This window comes from Sceloporus occidentalis, unplaced genomic scaffold, assembly GCF_023333645.1.
Source record: "Sceloporus occidentalis isolate IW3139 unplaced genomic scaffold, rSceOcc1.0.p SCAF_8, whole genome shotgun sequence".
NCBI classification, from domain to species: domain Eukaryota; kingdom Metazoa; phylum Chordata; class Lepidosauria; order Squamata; family Phrynosomatidae; genus Sceloporus; species Sceloporus occidentalis.
In genome coordinates this window covers 24850265-24865939 of record NW_028316988.1, presented here as the reverse complement: position 1 = coordinate 24865939, position 15675 = coordinate 24850265, and the positions used below count along the sequence as shown (strand labels likewise).

The 15675-nt window shown below is 44.8% G+C and overlaps 2 protein-coding genes across 2 annotated transcripts; one reads left to right on the top strand and one right to left on the bottom strand.

The window, feature by feature from the left end:
- Positions 1 to 1865: 1865 nt before the first annotated feature.
- Positions 1866 to 10406, bottom strand: SF3A2 (splicing factor 3a subunit 2). Its single transcript, XM_089535548.1, has 9 exons — positions 9904 to 10406; positions 8302 to 8468; positions 7410 to 7481; positions 7052 to 7098; positions 4783 to 4892; positions 4047 to 4096; positions 3613 to 3753; positions 3193 to 3261; positions 1866 to 2340 (listed from the first exon to the last, which is right to left on the bottom strand). The coding sequence occupies exons 2-9, from the start codon at positions 8425 to 8427 to the stop codon at positions 2005 to 2007; spliced, it is 951 nt and encodes a 316-aa protein (XP_089391674.1). The 5' UTR covers positions 8428 to 8468; positions 9904 to 10406; the 3' UTR covers positions 1866 to 2004.
- A 77-nt stretch (positions 10407 to 10483) lies between these two features.
- On the top strand, positions 10484 to 15531 carry PLEKHJ1 (pleckstrin homology domain containing J1). Its single transcript, XM_089535549.1, has 6 exons — positions 10484 to 10715; positions 11170 to 11237; positions 12099 to 12165; positions 12616 to 12706; positions 13468 to 13531; positions 13891 to 15531. The coding sequence occupies exons 1-6, from the start codon at positions 10622 to 10624 to the stop codon at positions 13954 to 13956; spliced, it is 450 nt and encodes a 149-aa protein (XP_089391675.1). The 5' UTR covers positions 10484 to 10621; the 3' UTR covers positions 13957 to 15531.
- Positions 15532 to 15675: the final 144 nt, after the last annotated feature.

Genomic DNA, 15675 nt, shown 5'->3' with positions numbered 1-15675 from the left:
ACATACACCAGGCAGAAGTGGCTGGACTTCCCCTTCTTTAAGCCTCCTTGGATTGTGTCCTTGACTCGACAACACACATGGCACCTCCCTGAAGGCATTCTTGCAAGGAGGGAGGCAATGGCCAGCTCAAAGAAACCCTTTCTGTTCTATTTTCAGCATTTTGGTTATCTACAAAGAGACTTCACAAAAATCCACACCTCCCGGTTAGACTCAACCTTGACTTAAAATGTCTTTTATCGCATCCCGCCCCCCACCCCCAAAGGATCAAAGCGAAACAACCATCATATACAAAACACACACACACACACAAAACCAACAGTCTAGACTGCAACATCTCCCGAGGTGGCTCTAAAAGTATTATCGGAGCGAGCATCTCAAAAGAGTTTGAATTCAAAGGGGCTTTTGTTAGTCACAATGACCTGTGGAGTAACAAAACCAGGTGTGACTGGGTTGCAAGTCCCAGCGTCCCTCCCTTATGTATGCTGGCTTGGGCTGATGGGAGTGGTAGTCCCACATGATGCCCACTTTCACCTTATTATATCACATGGGTTTTAGAAAATACATTCAGTGAAGGAAAACATCATATGGGGAAGACAGAGGATCAGTGTGTGCGATTTAAAACTGTGAAGTTTGTATATTTTATTGACACGCAAACACATCCCTCTAGCTAGCTGCCCCTTACTCTTCCAACAAATGTCTCTGGCCATGCTGGATGGGGGATCCTGGGGATTGTAGTCCAAAATGTTTCCAAGAACGCATACTGTCTCATATCCTACTAGACCCGAAATTAAAGACTTCTCTAGTTTGCTAACTTCTTGCCCACATTAAATCAATGACACCTCTGAAGGTTTCCTCCTTTGGAATAGATGTTCACCTGCTTCTCTCACACAAAATTTGTTGTCTCATGTGTCACAAGCAGCCATGTTGTAGTTTGTTGGATGCTGGTGCGTGTGTGCCTGCCTACAACAGGCAAGGTACACAACAGCTACCTCCGAAATCCTGGACTGAGCATGCAAACCGAAAGAAAAACAGAGAAAGCAGGTAAGCCTAACCCCAAGTGTTTCAAAAGCACAGATCTGTAAGGCGATAAGTGAATAGAGATTGGTATAACTAAAGGTAATCCTTGGATATATTTTAGAAAAAGCCTTCAAATGGTGTCTAGAAGGTTCAAAATGTGTTTGATTACACAACTTGTACTTGATCTGGGGATTTCATTGACAATAGCTATTTCTGGATAGTTTTCTGAAATATGTTCAAATACTTTTTTTGGTGTGTGTCTTTTCATGCAATTTTAAGGTGCATCTCCACCACACAAATAATGCAGTTTGACACCACTTGAACTGCCGTGGCTCCATCCTACAGAATCCTGAGATTTGTAGTTTGGTGAGGCACCAGCCCTCTTTGGCAGAGACGGCTAAAGGCCCTGTAGAACTATAAACCTCAGGATCTCACAGCTGCAGCACTGAAAGTGGTGTCAAATTGCATTGTTTCTCTTTTGTAGATGTAACCTCTTGTCTCTCTCGACACTAAATTTTCTTAAAGAAGGACCACATCTGGCTCATTAACCAAGGTATACCTGTAGTGTCAAAAACATTTCCCAGATCAGGTCTTAAATAGGACCATTCTCAACTTTTTAGATAGTGCAGGGTTAAACTTATCTAGCAATACAACAAAGAGCTTTGGGATCACTAACCTGCTGTTCCTTACTTCACTAATTCAATCCACACGGCACATTAGCTTATGAATTCCCAATCTGCCCTCCCAACCAATGGAGAACTAACTCAGAAGCTTTGGACGCACAAGAGACTTATTTCCACAGAGGTTTAGAAGTCAAGACAAAGAGATCTGTGCAACGGAAACAAGCAGAGGTTTTTGTTGCTTTTAATACAGCTATATAAGATTCTAGGCAAAAGTCACTGGCGTACTCATTTTTAAAAAAAACGACAAAAACCAAGATGAAAAATGGCATTGCAAAACCGGAGAAACGGAACGAGGGGAATCTTTTCAACTGGTGGGGGGCGGTGGAGGAATATTTCCAGGCCCTTCTGTGGGGAGAGGGGGCCTGAGCATCGGGGGCATTGGGGCTGGAGGAGGGACGCCTGGAGCTGGGGGCAGCTGAGGCGGCCCCGGGGGCAAGGGCACAGGCCCCGTGGGGGGAGGCATAGGGGGCATGGCCATGCCTCCCGGAGGAGGGGGCGGGATGGACTCCGGGAGTGGCGGCCGAGGGGGCAGGCCGTTCATGAGAGGTGGAGGTGGGGGCCTCTTCACTGTGGCTGGTCCGGCGGGGATGCTTTGGGGCGCGGGGGGCTTCTCCATCTTGAAATGGAACTGAAGGAAGAACTGGAGGAGGAAGAGGAAGAGAAAGAAGGGAGAGAAAGAGAGAGACGGGGTGTTATTTCCAACAAGAAGAGCAATAGGCTTGTAAGAGACAGCGAACTGGACATTCAGAGAGCATGGATACAGAAATGCTCCCTCAACATAGTTTGGTGCAGAGCTCAGAAGCTGGCTTTCCACCTCTTTTTAACCTTGGAAGAACCTTTGTGTTTTGTACCACAGGTCAACAACCTGTACCATTCAGATGTACTAAAAAGGTAACTGAAAGTAACTTTGTTACTTTAGAGCAGTGGTCCCCAACTGTGGCCTTTAGGGGATTTTGGACTTCAGTTCCCAGAATCCCAGGCTATTGGCCAACATGGCTGAAACGTCTGGGAGCTGAAGTCCAAAATCTTTTAAAGGGCATAGTTTGGGGACCACTGCATTAGAGCAACAAGAAGGTAGAATTACTTTTTAAATGTATAGTTGTAATAGTAACAAAGGACTCAGTTTGTGTGCAGCAAGACCAGAGACTATGATTTAAATTATTCCCTTTTTCTTTTAAAACTAAGTTATTGATTTCACTGATGTTTTAGTTTTTTTAATTGCTTGTTAACATTTGAATGTTTAACTGTTGTAAGATGCCTTAATCACCATCATCACCAACATTATCTACTTATACAGTATAAAGATGATGCTGATTGCTATTCCTTCTATAACCACCATGCCTTTCTTCCAAAACTAGATGCAAACCAGCTCCCAACATACATTAAAACAAAATACAGTTTTAAAAATATATATAAGCATTTTTCAAACTAGCTTTACAAATGTTCAGGTATTTGTGGGCTGCAAAGCTCCCCTCCTTTGGCTACTCTTTACCTGTTTCGTTTCTCTGTTCCAGTGAGTCCAGAACTTCCCTTCAGCTTTATCAATCTCCCTGCTTGGGACCTGGGCAATGAGAAAGGCAAGAAGCCGTTAGTAGTGATGCCAAAACTGCTGCAAGGCAAGATACCAAGGATAAAGAAGTCCAACTATTCTGAGGAGAGAGGTAAGGAGGGGAGGTGGTTTGATAGATGTGGTCATCTCAGATCAAGGCTGAAAAGGGAGAGCTGCAAGTGCTCTGGGAGACTGAAAGGAGAAAAGCGAGGTGGGGAGACAGAATGGGAGGCAGGAAAGAGATATGCTTTTTGGCAGGAGAACTCATCTATAACTTAGCTTGATACACCAAAGTTCTCCACTATAGAACTGGTCAAACGACAGATTGTGAAAAAGAAACAAGGAAGTGGCATCTCTGGTCACCTTGAAAGCAATCGTCTCGTATGGTTCAGCTGCCATCAGAAGGTATTGCCAGCGGCGGTCAGGGGGTTCAATCCTTTGCTCATATGCTGACATGAACCGATGCCTTGGCATGATGCTCTCTGCGATCTCTGGGTAATCTATCTGTCAGGAGAGTAGAGATGATCAAATGCAAGAAAAAGGGCCGTTTAGATGCCAGTTGCCAACAAGTGATAAAGGAGGGTTGAAAAAGTACCTCTCTGTTTTAACTTGAGAGGTTAAAGGGCCTCTCAAAGGGTTGCCATAAATCAAAACCAACTTAGCGGCAAAGAAGCAACAACAAACCTGGCTTGAGGTTCAGTGGGCTCAGTGTGTATTTCAAAATAAGATGCTGTTTTATGTTGTAAAGGCAGCACCAAGAAAAGCCACAGGGTAAGGAAGAATTTGCTGGGTCTTACCTGGAAAAGCAGACTTTGCTGGCCTGTCTCTGGGTCCCTCTGTTTGGTCACTGAGGTGGAAAAAGAGAGGACATACTTAGCTTGGCACTGCCAAGAAGTACAGGCTTCATTACATTGCATGTGTGTTGCAGTTCCACAGGAGCTCAAAAGCACCACTTCTGAGATCCTGAGACTCTGCCCTTTAATTAAAAAGGGAGACCAAGTTTCTAATCCTGATGGGTATAGGGAAATTGCACAAACCCTAACAGACTAGTAGCTGAATTTCCAGGTTTCTAGGCTTTTCCTCTTCATGGAAAAACATGCAAATGTTTGCAATCTCTGGCCTGTTACAGGCTGCCAAAATAAAGCTGCTTCGGGTCTCTTTGGAGGTATGCTGTTTAAATGATGCATGCATCCTCAGAATCCGGAAGCTGCACCAAAGCTGCACTCCAGTGCTTAGGAATGGAGTGTGGCTTTGGCACGACCTCCGGACTCTTAGGACCCATGCATCATTTAAATAGCATACCTCCAAAGAGACCTGAAGCAGCTTTATTTTGGCAGTCTGTAACAGGCCTCTGTGACTGAGAGAGGCTGCCAAATCTGGCTTGCCTGACTCTATAAATGGAACTAGTATACGTACATATCACTCCGTTTATCCTACAAGCTACAATGAGGTCTAGCTCCCTGCCACAACGTTAATAGGGGTCTTTGCCAAGGGAACAAGAGAGAGAGTGTAAGGCTTCTAAGCACCACCTACCCTTGTAACCCGGCCGCCCAATCTTCACAAACTTCTTGACTTCAACCTTCACCTTTTCGGGGGCAGGCTGGGCTGGGGCTTCCTTGGCTTCTTTTGCAGCTCGCCGAGCTCTGAAATAGGAGAGAGAGAAAAACAAGGAAGGGTTGAGATCTGACATCACAGTTTACATTTTGTAACTTTATGACTCTGTAGCTAAGCTGCAGAAGCACAAAGCAACCTTGCTAGTGAATTGTGAAGATGTGCATCCAGACTCTGGCAAGATTGCTTCAATGCGCATTTGGCACTTCTGATAAGTACTGGACACTTCTGATGTGCAACTGGCATTCCTGTTGCCCTCTTGCTCTTCCTAGCCTGTGTCCAAATGCGCACTGGGAGCAACCAAACACGCATCGGTATCCACTGAGCATCACTCACTCCATTGGCTAGCGCTGCGCAACAGACACACACACGTTGCAATGTCACAGCAGCTCTTGCTGAATATTGGCATTGTGAAACCACTCCGTTTCAGTTTTGTGCACAAATCAGTTCAAGCCCTTAAAATGAGGCGAGCCAACCTCTTTGTGTCTGGGACAGACCACCAATACCCAATCTCTTTGCCTTGGGACTTTCCATCAAGTTGGAGCGACACAGCATTGTAACTGGGACCTGTGGCTGGTGGAGGACAGATGCTCTGAGACTGAGCTGTGGATGTTCCTTGCTCTACATAGGAATTTTGCCATAAACTAGTCAAAACCATGAATTTGTATTATCTACTCTACCCGCCAGCAACTCTCTGGACATGCATCTTTCCCCATCAACTGCCACCCAGCCCTACTAACTGGAGATGCTTCGATGTGTAGACTAAGGGTGCATCTAGACAGTAGAAATAATATATGAAGTCGAAGGCTTTCATAGCCAGCATCCATACTTTTTTGTGGGTTTTTCGGGATACATGGCCATGTTCTAGAAAAGTTTATTCCTGATGTTTCGCCAGCATCTGTGGCTGGCATCTTCAGAGAAAAAGAAGATGAAGATGCCTCCCACAGATGCTGGCAAAACATCAGGAATACTCTTCTAGAACATGGCCACGTAGCCCGAAAAACCCACAAAAACTATACAAATAATATAGGTTTGACACCACCTGAATTGCCATGGCTCCAACCTAGAGAATCCTGGGATTTCCAGTTTTGTGAGACACCAGAACTCTTTGGTTGTAGAAATAATTCAGATTGACACCACTTTAACTGCCATTCTATCATCCATTGCCAGCCTAGCAGGGATGATGGGATTTAGGATTCACCACTGCATCTGGAGGTCCTTAGATTTTGCAATGCTGCTTTTATACTGGAATTGGGAGGGACTGTAGGGACCTTGGGAGTTCCTTTTGCTTCCAAATGACCAGGAGCACAATCCACCAACGATGCATAGTGGCCGCCATGGTGGGAGACAGGCCTCAGACAAGCGTGTGCTTTCAAACAAAGACTCACACATTCTCCTGGGAGGAACTGAGGCGCAGCCAAAGCCCTCACAATGCTACCCAGGGATGGTCTGTTATCAAATGGAGTCTGTTACCGCTGGATGTCGTAAAATTGATACTTCCTAGGCAGCGCCAAGGCCACCTCTGGCCAAAAGGGAAATAAGAAAAAAAAAAGAAAAGGCACAGCTACCTCCTTGAAAACTGCATGCCTCTGTCTGGTTTCCAAAGACATTATTTGCACCCATTATTTGGGTCCAAGCAATAACAAAAAAAAGGATGAACTGTAGGGGCAGAAGAGGTGACAGGAAAAGGTAGGGAAGATGGAAAGATTTCCCCTTATTTATTTTATACCCTGCCTTTCTCCTGAACCTCCTACCTTCCCCAGATATCTCCATTTTCCTCTACAGTCCCTCTCAAAATGGTGACAGGAACGGTGAAAGCTTAAAACCCAACACTACACACCAATTAAATTAAGCAATGCCATTGGAACACAAATTTGAATCAATTTAAAACACATTTAAAATATGGTAAAGGTAAAATGTACAGCAGCCCTCATCAAAAGATGGCTCTGTGACAACCAGATGAAAAGGTCACTCAGTGTTGGGACTTCGTTCCCTTCCATTCCTCCTCCCAGAAAGTCCTGTGCCTAGTTTCCTTTTCTTGGCGGCAAGTGACTCACATTGTACCCAGTTCTTTTAACAAAACCCTGGCCACAACACACACACACACACACACTCTCTTTTGGAGGGCTTTCAACGGGAAGAAAGAAAGAAGGCTTCAATAATTAAAAAATAACAATTAGCCAACACTTACAAATTGGTCTGATGCTTCTTCCCCTGAGTGTGTGCCAAGTAACTTCCCTGTTGGGTGAGAAGAAGAATAAAGAATAAGCAAAGATTGGGTCTCAAAAGGAAGAAAGGACAAGGCAAGCTCCAAGCAAGAAAAAGGGAGCATAAGGAATTGCCATAGACTGAGTTGGATGATAGCTCCTTCTAGCTCAGTATCATTTGTACCAACTGGTAGTAACATTTCAGGTTTTCAAACTGGACTCTTCCCACCCCTAACTGGAGATGTCAGGATTTGAACCTGGAATCTCATGTATGCCAAGGATGTACATCCTTTTCAACTTCCCCAAGGAAGAGAAAGCGCACTGGCAAACGCAGGAGCTCACCTCATTGTTGTGCAGCGTCAGGCAAAGCTTGCACTCATAAGAGCCCAAGTGGTTTTTCATAAAATAGGGATCCTGAATGGGGAGAAAAAGAAGAATTTTATTTAGTTTCTTTTAAATGAAGATTCAGGCTTGGCTCTGCAGAAGCCACAGAGAAATACTGACACAAAGGTTTCGTTCTTTCCTGGCCAGGGATCAGCAAGTGATGGGTCACCAGTCCACAAACCACTTTTTCAGCAGCACCATTGTACAGAGGCATAGGCAGCTTTGTGAGGGCTCTTCTCATCCGGCTTTCCCACAACAAGCCCAAATGCCTCCATTTTACTCTGCAGTCACTCTCAAAATGGCAACAGGATCAGACTCCCTGTCACCATTTTGAGAGGAATTATAGTGGGAAATGGAAGTATCTGGGGACGGTAGGAGTTTCCGGGACACATGTGTGGATGGACATATTTTTGTGAGCTTTCATATATTTGGGGGATTTTCTCCATGGTTTTGGGAGGGGACAAAACCCATAATTGTGCTGAGGTTATTATTTTTTAATACAGAAAGATGGGTTGGGATACTTTAGGAGACAGAATTTGCCCACCTCTGTTGCTCAGGATTGTCGTTGTGTGCCTTCAAGTCATTTCCGACTTACGGTGACCCCAAGGCAAACCTATTGTGGGGTTTTCCTGGCAAGATTTGTTCAGAGGGGGTTTGCCATGGCTTTCCGCTGAGGCTGAGAGAGTGCGACTTGCCCTTATTTACCCAGTGGGTTTCATGACTGATTTGGCAATCAAGTTCTTCAGAGTCATAGTCCAATGCAATAAATCACTATGCCACACTGGCTCTCCTGGTCAGGATATGTCTGGCTTAATATTTCCTGCACTGTATTATCAAACCAGGAGCCCACCTTGTTGATGTCGATGGTTTCCAAGGCCAGCTGCCTCAGCCGCTCTCTGCGGTCGCGGTTGTTCTCCGAAGCAGAGGCCACCCCTCCGCTGCCCGTTTTGCCCCCCGGACGGTGCTGGAAATCCATGATGGAGGCTTTTGTGCTTCAAAGCGACCAAAGAAAAAAGGCTGAGGGGTCAGAGAGGAGGGGGGGGGGAAGGAGGAAAGATTACATTTTTAAGGCACTCAAATGGTAAAAAGGTTATCATAGAATTCAAAGGCAGAGCCCTGTCAGTCTGGGAAAGCAGTATGCAAGTAAGCATAACTCTCTGCAAGGCTATTAGAGGTTTATTCCATTAATACATGGAAGGAAGGAGGTTTAATGGTCCAATATACACTGCAGAAGTAATCCAGTTTGAAGCCGCTTTAGTTGCCCTGGCTCAGTGCCAGGGAATCCTGGGAAATGTAGTTTATTGCAGCACCAGAGCTCTCTGACCAAAAAAAACCCCTCAATGTCTCACAAAACTACAATTCCCAGAATTCCCTAGAATTGAGCCAGGGCAGTTAAAGCGGTCTCAAACAAGGTTATTATTATTATTATTATTATTATTAATCATATAATTTATTTATATTCTGTCTTTTCCTGAGGGAATCAAGGCGGATTACAGACAAAATAGAGGTAAAGTACAATACAGGATAAAATTCATGATTTTAAAATATCCCTTCCTCCCAATCATAAAAATAACAACAAAAAAGAAAATAACGATAACAATAAAAATTAAAGCACAAACTAATTTTTTTTTAAATTAAAATAAAAATTATCTAAAATTAAGAGGTAGATTTGAGGTGAGAGCAAGATTATTTGGGAGCGCCTTCTTCCTCAGAGGCTTTGCTAACCGAGGTACGTCTGCAATAAATAATAATAATAATAATAATAACTATATTTATTATATAATATATATATAAATTATACTATATATAATAATAATATATTTAATATTGACTAAATAATATATATATATAATATCTATTATGCAATAATATATTATATTATATATATTATTATATAATAAATATTTTAATGTGTTATTATATAATAATAATTATTATTATTATTATTATTATTTATATTTTAATGTGTTATTATATAATAATAATAATAATTATTATTATTATTATTATTATTTATACCTTGCCTCTCCAAAAGGATCGAAGCAGCTAACGATAATAAAAGCAGCATTAAAATACAGTAAAACATCAAAACCCGTAAAAACCATTTTAGTTATGAATTTTAATTATATAAAAATTATATATATATATATATATATATATATTAATGAATGAATGAAATTATAAAAGGGCACAATTGAGGGGCAAATGATGGGAGGCTACTCAGAAGCTAGTCTGTATTATCATCATTGTTCTCATCATCTAATTAAAAGCCATTCGAAGCTTACACTGTAAAAGCAGCGCAGGGAATTCTGGGATTTGTAGTTCCGCGCGCTTTGGCGTTTGAGGCCAAAGGCCAGGTTGAACTACAGATCCCAGGATCCCCTCGGATGGCGCTGCAATGCTTAAAGCGGTGTCAAACCACATTGTTGTTTTTTTGGCAGCGTAGACGGACCTGAAGTGCCTCCTTACGCCGCTCTCGGGCCTCCGCCGAAGAGGGAGCCCGCGAAGCCTTCCTTTCTCCTTACAACCTCTTTCCAGGAGGGAAAGCAGCAGAGAAAAGGCCAGGCCAGGCCTACCAACGCCGCCACACTCGCGCGAGGATCCACTTCCGGGTCGACCCGGAAGCGGTCCTCTGGAGCCCACCGAGTGTACTTCCGCTCATGAGGGAGGGGAAGTTATGTACATTCTAACACAGCAATGTAGATATTATGATTCAGAGCCGGTTATAACTGCCACGGCGGTGGTTTTCAAACTTTGGGCCTTCAGAGGGGTGGGGTTTTTGTTAAGGACTTCATTTCCCAGAATGCCTCGCCATTAGGTTTGTTAGAGGAGGCTTCTGGGAGTTGGAGTGCAAAAGGCCTGAAGGGACCCAGGTTGAGAGAGGGATAGGGATAGAGAGAGATAGAAATATATAGAGTTAGATAGGGTTAGAGATAAGATAGATAGATAGATAGATAGATAGATAGATAGATAGATAGATAGATAGATAGATAGATAGATAGATAGATAGATAGATGTATTATGTATGACTGTGTTCTGCTCTGAGGAGATAAGCTCCTCCTGGCCACCGGAAGTGAGGCTGAGGGAAAGTGCCCACTTCCGGTCCCGAGCCGGAAGTGCGCGAGGAAGGGTTGAACCATAGAGCGTGGGAGGGCAGAGTGTCGCTGGCGATGCGGTTCAACGAGCGGGAGCTGCTGTCTCTCTCTCGGCAGCCGGCGGAGAAGGCGGCCGAGGTGCTGATGCGGGCGCCCAAGAAGGGCAGCGGTGAGGAGGAGGAGGAGGAGGAAGCCGTGACGTCAGCACGCCGTGACGTCATGGGGCGTGGGCGGGGCCAGGGCTTCTTGAGTGAAAGGGCCCCAAGAAGAGCCAAGGCACTACAAACTCCATCTGGCATAGAAGAGAGTGGGGTCTATACTGTATAGACTCATCCCTCCGTATTTGCTGCTTTGATTATTCATGCATTTGATTAATATGTCCTCTCTAGGAATCTCTAGGTCCTCCAGCGCAACTCTATGGTCAGCTTTAACTAAAGGTTGCACTGAAGGACCTGGAGATTCCTAGAGAGGACACTCTCCCAGGCCTTTGTAGCTCCTCCAGCGCAACTCTATGGTCAGTGTCTGCCAAGGCAATTAAAGCGGTACCAAAGTGGGTCATTTCTGCCGTGTGGACGCAGCCCTGGCCAACTTTAACCCCTTTCCCTCTCCTTCTCTTTCCGCAGCACTCAAGAAGCGCCTGGTGAAGCTGGTGGTCAACTTCCTCTTCTATTTCCGGACGGATGAAGCCGAGGTAAAGGCTGCTGGGCATCTCCGCTGAGGACTAGCGGCCTGGATGGGAGCTTACAGTCTGCCCAGGGTTGGCCCCGTTGGCCATAGAGCAAAGTACAAGAACATCCAAAATCCACATTCCCTTTATTGAACCAACTCAATAAATACATCTCGGTTATAAACAAATCCGGTGGGGATTGCTGGTGCTAATTGCCATCAAGGCATCCTGTAATATACACCCCTCCCTCCGCATTTGCTGGGGTTAGGGGCACAGGACCCCCGTGAATGTGGGGAAAACCACAAACAACAAAAACACTATGTCTTTACCTGAGAGAATACCTCTCTAGGGATTTCTGAGTCCTCCAGCGCAACTCTGTGGTCAACATTTGCCAGAAATTGACCATAGAGTTACACTGGAGGAGCTACAAAGGCCTAGTGGAGTATTCTCTAGGTCCTTCAGTGCGACTTTTGGTTAAAGTTGACCATAGAGCTGCACTGGAGGACCTAGATATTCCTAGAGAGAACATATAAATCAAGTCCATGAATAATGAAGTCTGCAGACGTCAAAGCCGCAATGTGGAGGGACATGTGTATATGAACCCAGCGTGGTGCTTTGGTTTGAATGCTGGACCTGAATTACAGGAGACCAGGGTTCAAATCCCACTCCGCCACAGAAAACCCCCAGGTGACTATGGGCAAGCAGGCCTCCCTCAGGTTTAGAGGAAGGCAAGGGCTAAATCTTGCCAAGAAAAGCCAGAACTAGGATTGGCACATAACAAATGTCATTATTTGGTGTGACCATGACCTGCTGAAACCAAAATAGTGTGACGCTGCTTAGAAAGTGGATACGCAGATTTGTCGATTTCTCTTTCCTTCTCCCCAGCCCATTGGTGCTTTGCTGCTGGAACATTGCCGGATCATCCAAGAAGAAGAAAATGTCTTCTCGATCAGTGAGTCTTTGCAAAGGAGATTTTGGGGTGCAGCAGAGCAAAGGGGTTTCTGGACTGGGCCTTCCCCCCCAAAAAAAGGTTCCTGTCCCAGGGATATTACAGTTTGAAACTAAGATGGCAGGGGGAAGGATGCCACATTGAGGATGGAGCAAGCTTGTTATCTGCTGCTCCAGAGACTAGGATAGATGCAGACTCCAGGAAAAGAGATTCCACCTGAATGTTAGGAGGAACCTCCTGAGGGCAAGAGCTCTTTGACAGTAGATGATGCTGCCTCAGATGGTGGAGGAGTCTCCTTCTTTGGAGATGGTTGGTTGGTCATCTCTCTGGAAGGATATAATAATAATAATAATAATGTGTGTTCCTGCATGGCAGACCCTTGGGGTCTCTTCCAACTCTAGGAGTCTATGAATTGAGTATGAAAAGCCAGACTTAACAATAAGGTTCTTACAGGTTTCCTGGAGGAGCCAGAGCGGAAATACTACTTTGAGTGCGACACGGAGGAGCAATGCCAGGAATGGATTGAGGTGCTGAGGCGGGCCAGGTGAGGCAGAGGCAGACGGATTCCTCTGGTGGGAAACTTGATAGCTGTATCTTGAATTAATTGGTCAATAATTTGGTCTCCCAGAGCCCTAGTCCAACACTCAGTCCACTACTACACAGTGCCTCTTAATTGATACCCTCTCCTATCCTCCTCCTTTACCCATTTCCCCCCTATTTTACAGGGCTGCATCTAGACTAGACCTAATTCAGTTTGACGCTGCTTTAAGCGTTGTAGCTCCATCCAGTGTAATCCTGGGATTGGCAATTTTACAAGGTCTTTAGGTCTCTGCCAAATAGTAACGGTGCCTCACCAAACTTCAAACCCATGTTTCTGTAGGATGGAGCCATGGCAGTTAAAGTGGTGTCACAATGCATTAACGTTACAGTATAGATGCACCCCTAATCATCCCTGAAAACTCCCTAAAATAGGAAAGAGAGGCCTGTTACAGACTGCCAAAATAAAGCTGCTTCGGGTCTCTTTGCAGATATGCTATTTAAATGATGCATGGGTCCTAAGAGTCCGGAGGTTGTGCCAAAGCCACACTCCATTCCTAAGCACTGGAGTGCAGCTTTGGTGCAGCTTCCGGATTCTTAGGATGCATGCATCATTTAAACAGCATACCTCCAAAGAGACCCCAAGCAGCTTTATTTTGGCAGTCTGTAACAGGCCAGAGATTCAGAAAGAAAGAGGGAAATCAATCCCAGCTGTGTGGCCTATTCGCTTCAACTTCACTCTCAGCCTCCATCTTCTCTCTCCCACAGTTACGAGTTCATGAGGAGCAGCTTGATCTTCTACCGTAATGAGATCCAGAAGATGACCGGAAAGGTGAATTACTCCTTGGCTGTCTTTCCAAACATGTCATGTCCACTCCAAAGGGTCACACTAACTTTGGCCGTTCCAGTATGCAAAGAAATCTTGTCACACTTTTGAGACTAACTTAAAGAAGTTGGCAGCATGAGCTTTCGTAGACTTAAGTCTACTTCCTCAGATACATTTGGGGGAGTGGAAAGCCAGGGACAGACCTAGATGTGTCATTATATGTGTGACAATGTCAGTTCAAATTCAAAAACCTTTGTATATGGAAATGAAGTGGCAAGTCCAGCTGCTCTGGTGCTTTTTCAGCAAGGGATTTGTATATTCCCCGTAAGCAGTCCAGCTGCGAATAACCCTTCTCTCTCATACAGGACCCCTTGGAACAGTATGGCATTTCAGAAGAAGCGCGTTTCCAGTTGGGAACACGGAAACTGTAGCCTTGAATACACAGCATGGCGTCCTCAGCCTACTCCAACTCCCATCGTGCCTGGAGTCTGCCGACGGCCCAAGCCTCCTACTCAGGGCTTCTCTATGGAGCTGAAACCTTGACCAAGTGACTTTCCCCTTCATGTGTTTATTTTAAACAAGTTTATGGGAGGATTCTTCTCATTTTAGGAAGCGGGTGAAGTCTCATTTGTACGTATCCACCTCCTTCCCCCTCGTCTTCTCTTTGGAGGCTGTTGCCAGCAGTTTTGGCCTTTTTTTAACATCCTATTTTTATTTTTTACAAAATTAGCTTTGGCCCAAATAATGGAGAAAATGATCAGTTTAGGAAAATTGTCCTTTTAATAGTTTGACACAGCCACCGACCCCAGAATGCCTTCTGCAGTCCTGTTTGTGAAGACAAAGGAAAGAGGAGTTTGCCACTTTTAATTCCCCTCTGTATCGTTCTTTGGCAAGCCCTCTCTGAAGAAATCTTGCCACGAAAACCCCACAATAGGTGTGCCTTAGTCAGAAATGACTTGAAAGGCACACCAACAACAACAACTGTCATTCTTTGAACAATGTTGAAGCAGGTGAACGTCTCTCAATGAGTGACCGCACCTCACTGTGAGCGCACTCTTGCTCTTTCTCTGAAGCAGAAAGGCAGTGTAAATCTTTACTCTTGAAGCAAACCTCTCCTGGTGAAAGTGTTCTCTCCTCCTTAACTAAGCTAGTAATGCAAAGGGATTTTGGTTTTAGTTTCCGAGCTCAGTCTATCCTTTGCCACCATCTTGTGTTCAGTACCTGGGAGAGGTTGCGTATTCCCTCCCTCAGCCGCTCCAAGGGGCAATCGGACTACAAGGAGTGGGATCCCATCGCCCACCAAAAACGGCTTGGACTTCCAACTCCCAGAATCCCCAACATGGCCAAACAGCATGGGAAGTTGGGGCTCAAAACATCCAAAAGGCCAGATTTTCAGGGCTTTAAAGTGGGATATGGCATAGGAGGCAGTTTTCTATTTTGTTGCACCTTGCTGGCAACCCTTAAAAGTGCCGTTACTCTTCTTACCCCAAGGCAGAAGAAGCATAAATACCCTGCAGTCTTCCCCGTTCTTCTAGACCCTGTGCTTAGGCCTTGGGAGACTATAGAGCCATTCTCAGCACCAAAGACCACTACTGAGACTTGTGTGCTCTGCCTTTCACAAACCAGGAACACGGTGCTGATTTTCCTTTCTTTGCAGAATTCCTTTATCTAGAAAACGTTTTCTTTTTGGCCTGTTCTTTTATTCTTTCTCTCTTCTCCCCCCCCAACTTTTGGGGCTGGCAGCTGAATGTATTTTTTTAAAACCTGCTGTGAAATTTTTGTGAGGGCATTCTGAAATCTTCCTTCTGTGGGGGACTCAGTATGGAAGATGCCCATCAGAAGGGGTGGCATACGCCATTTAGAGTGTTTTCTGGGCGCTTCAGAAGCTCAGCGCTTGACCAGTTTACATCCAAAAACCTTCCTTCCTCCCCACCGCTCTGTTCCCTGCTAGCAGCCGATTTTATTACTTCTGTACATTCAATGAAAAGATTGTTTTCTCCTTGAAATGGTTGGAAATTCCTTTTTTGTCATGCATACACTGATTTTCTTGTTCAAGCCTCAAGTACAAGTGACTGTTATCTGGGTTTCAGGTCATTTTTATCAACCAAACTTAGGTCTGCCGTTTAATTTTTTTGTCCTTTTAATTTTAT

Bases quoted from the DNA above. Each gene is read 5' to 3' on its own strand.
- SF3A2 (XM_089535548.1), bottom strand. From the start codon at position 8,427: ATGGATTTCCAGCACCGTCCGGGGGGCAAAACGGGCAGCGGAGGGGTG. The intron at 7,482-8,301 runs GTGGGCTCCTGG...CTCCCCATTCAG, and splicing joins AAACCATCGACATCAACAAG to GATCCCTATTTTATGAAAAA. The intron at 3,262-3,612 runs GTGACCAGAGAT...CTCATTGCCCAG, and splicing joins ACGAGACGATTGCTTTCAAG to GTCCCAAGCAGGGAGATTGA.
- PLEKHJ1 (XM_089535549.1), top strand. From the start codon at position 10,622: ATGCGGTTCAACGAGCGGGAGCTGCTGTCTCTCTCTCGGCAGCCGGCG. The intron at 11,238-12,098 runs GTAAAGGCTGCT...CCTTCTCCCCAG, and splicing joins TCCGGACGGATGAAGCCGAG to CCCATTGGTGCTTTGCTGCT. The intron at 12,707-13,467 runs GTGAGGCAGAGG...TCTCTCCCACAG, and splicing joins GAGGTGCTGAGGCGGGCCAG to TTACGAGTTCATGAGGAGCA.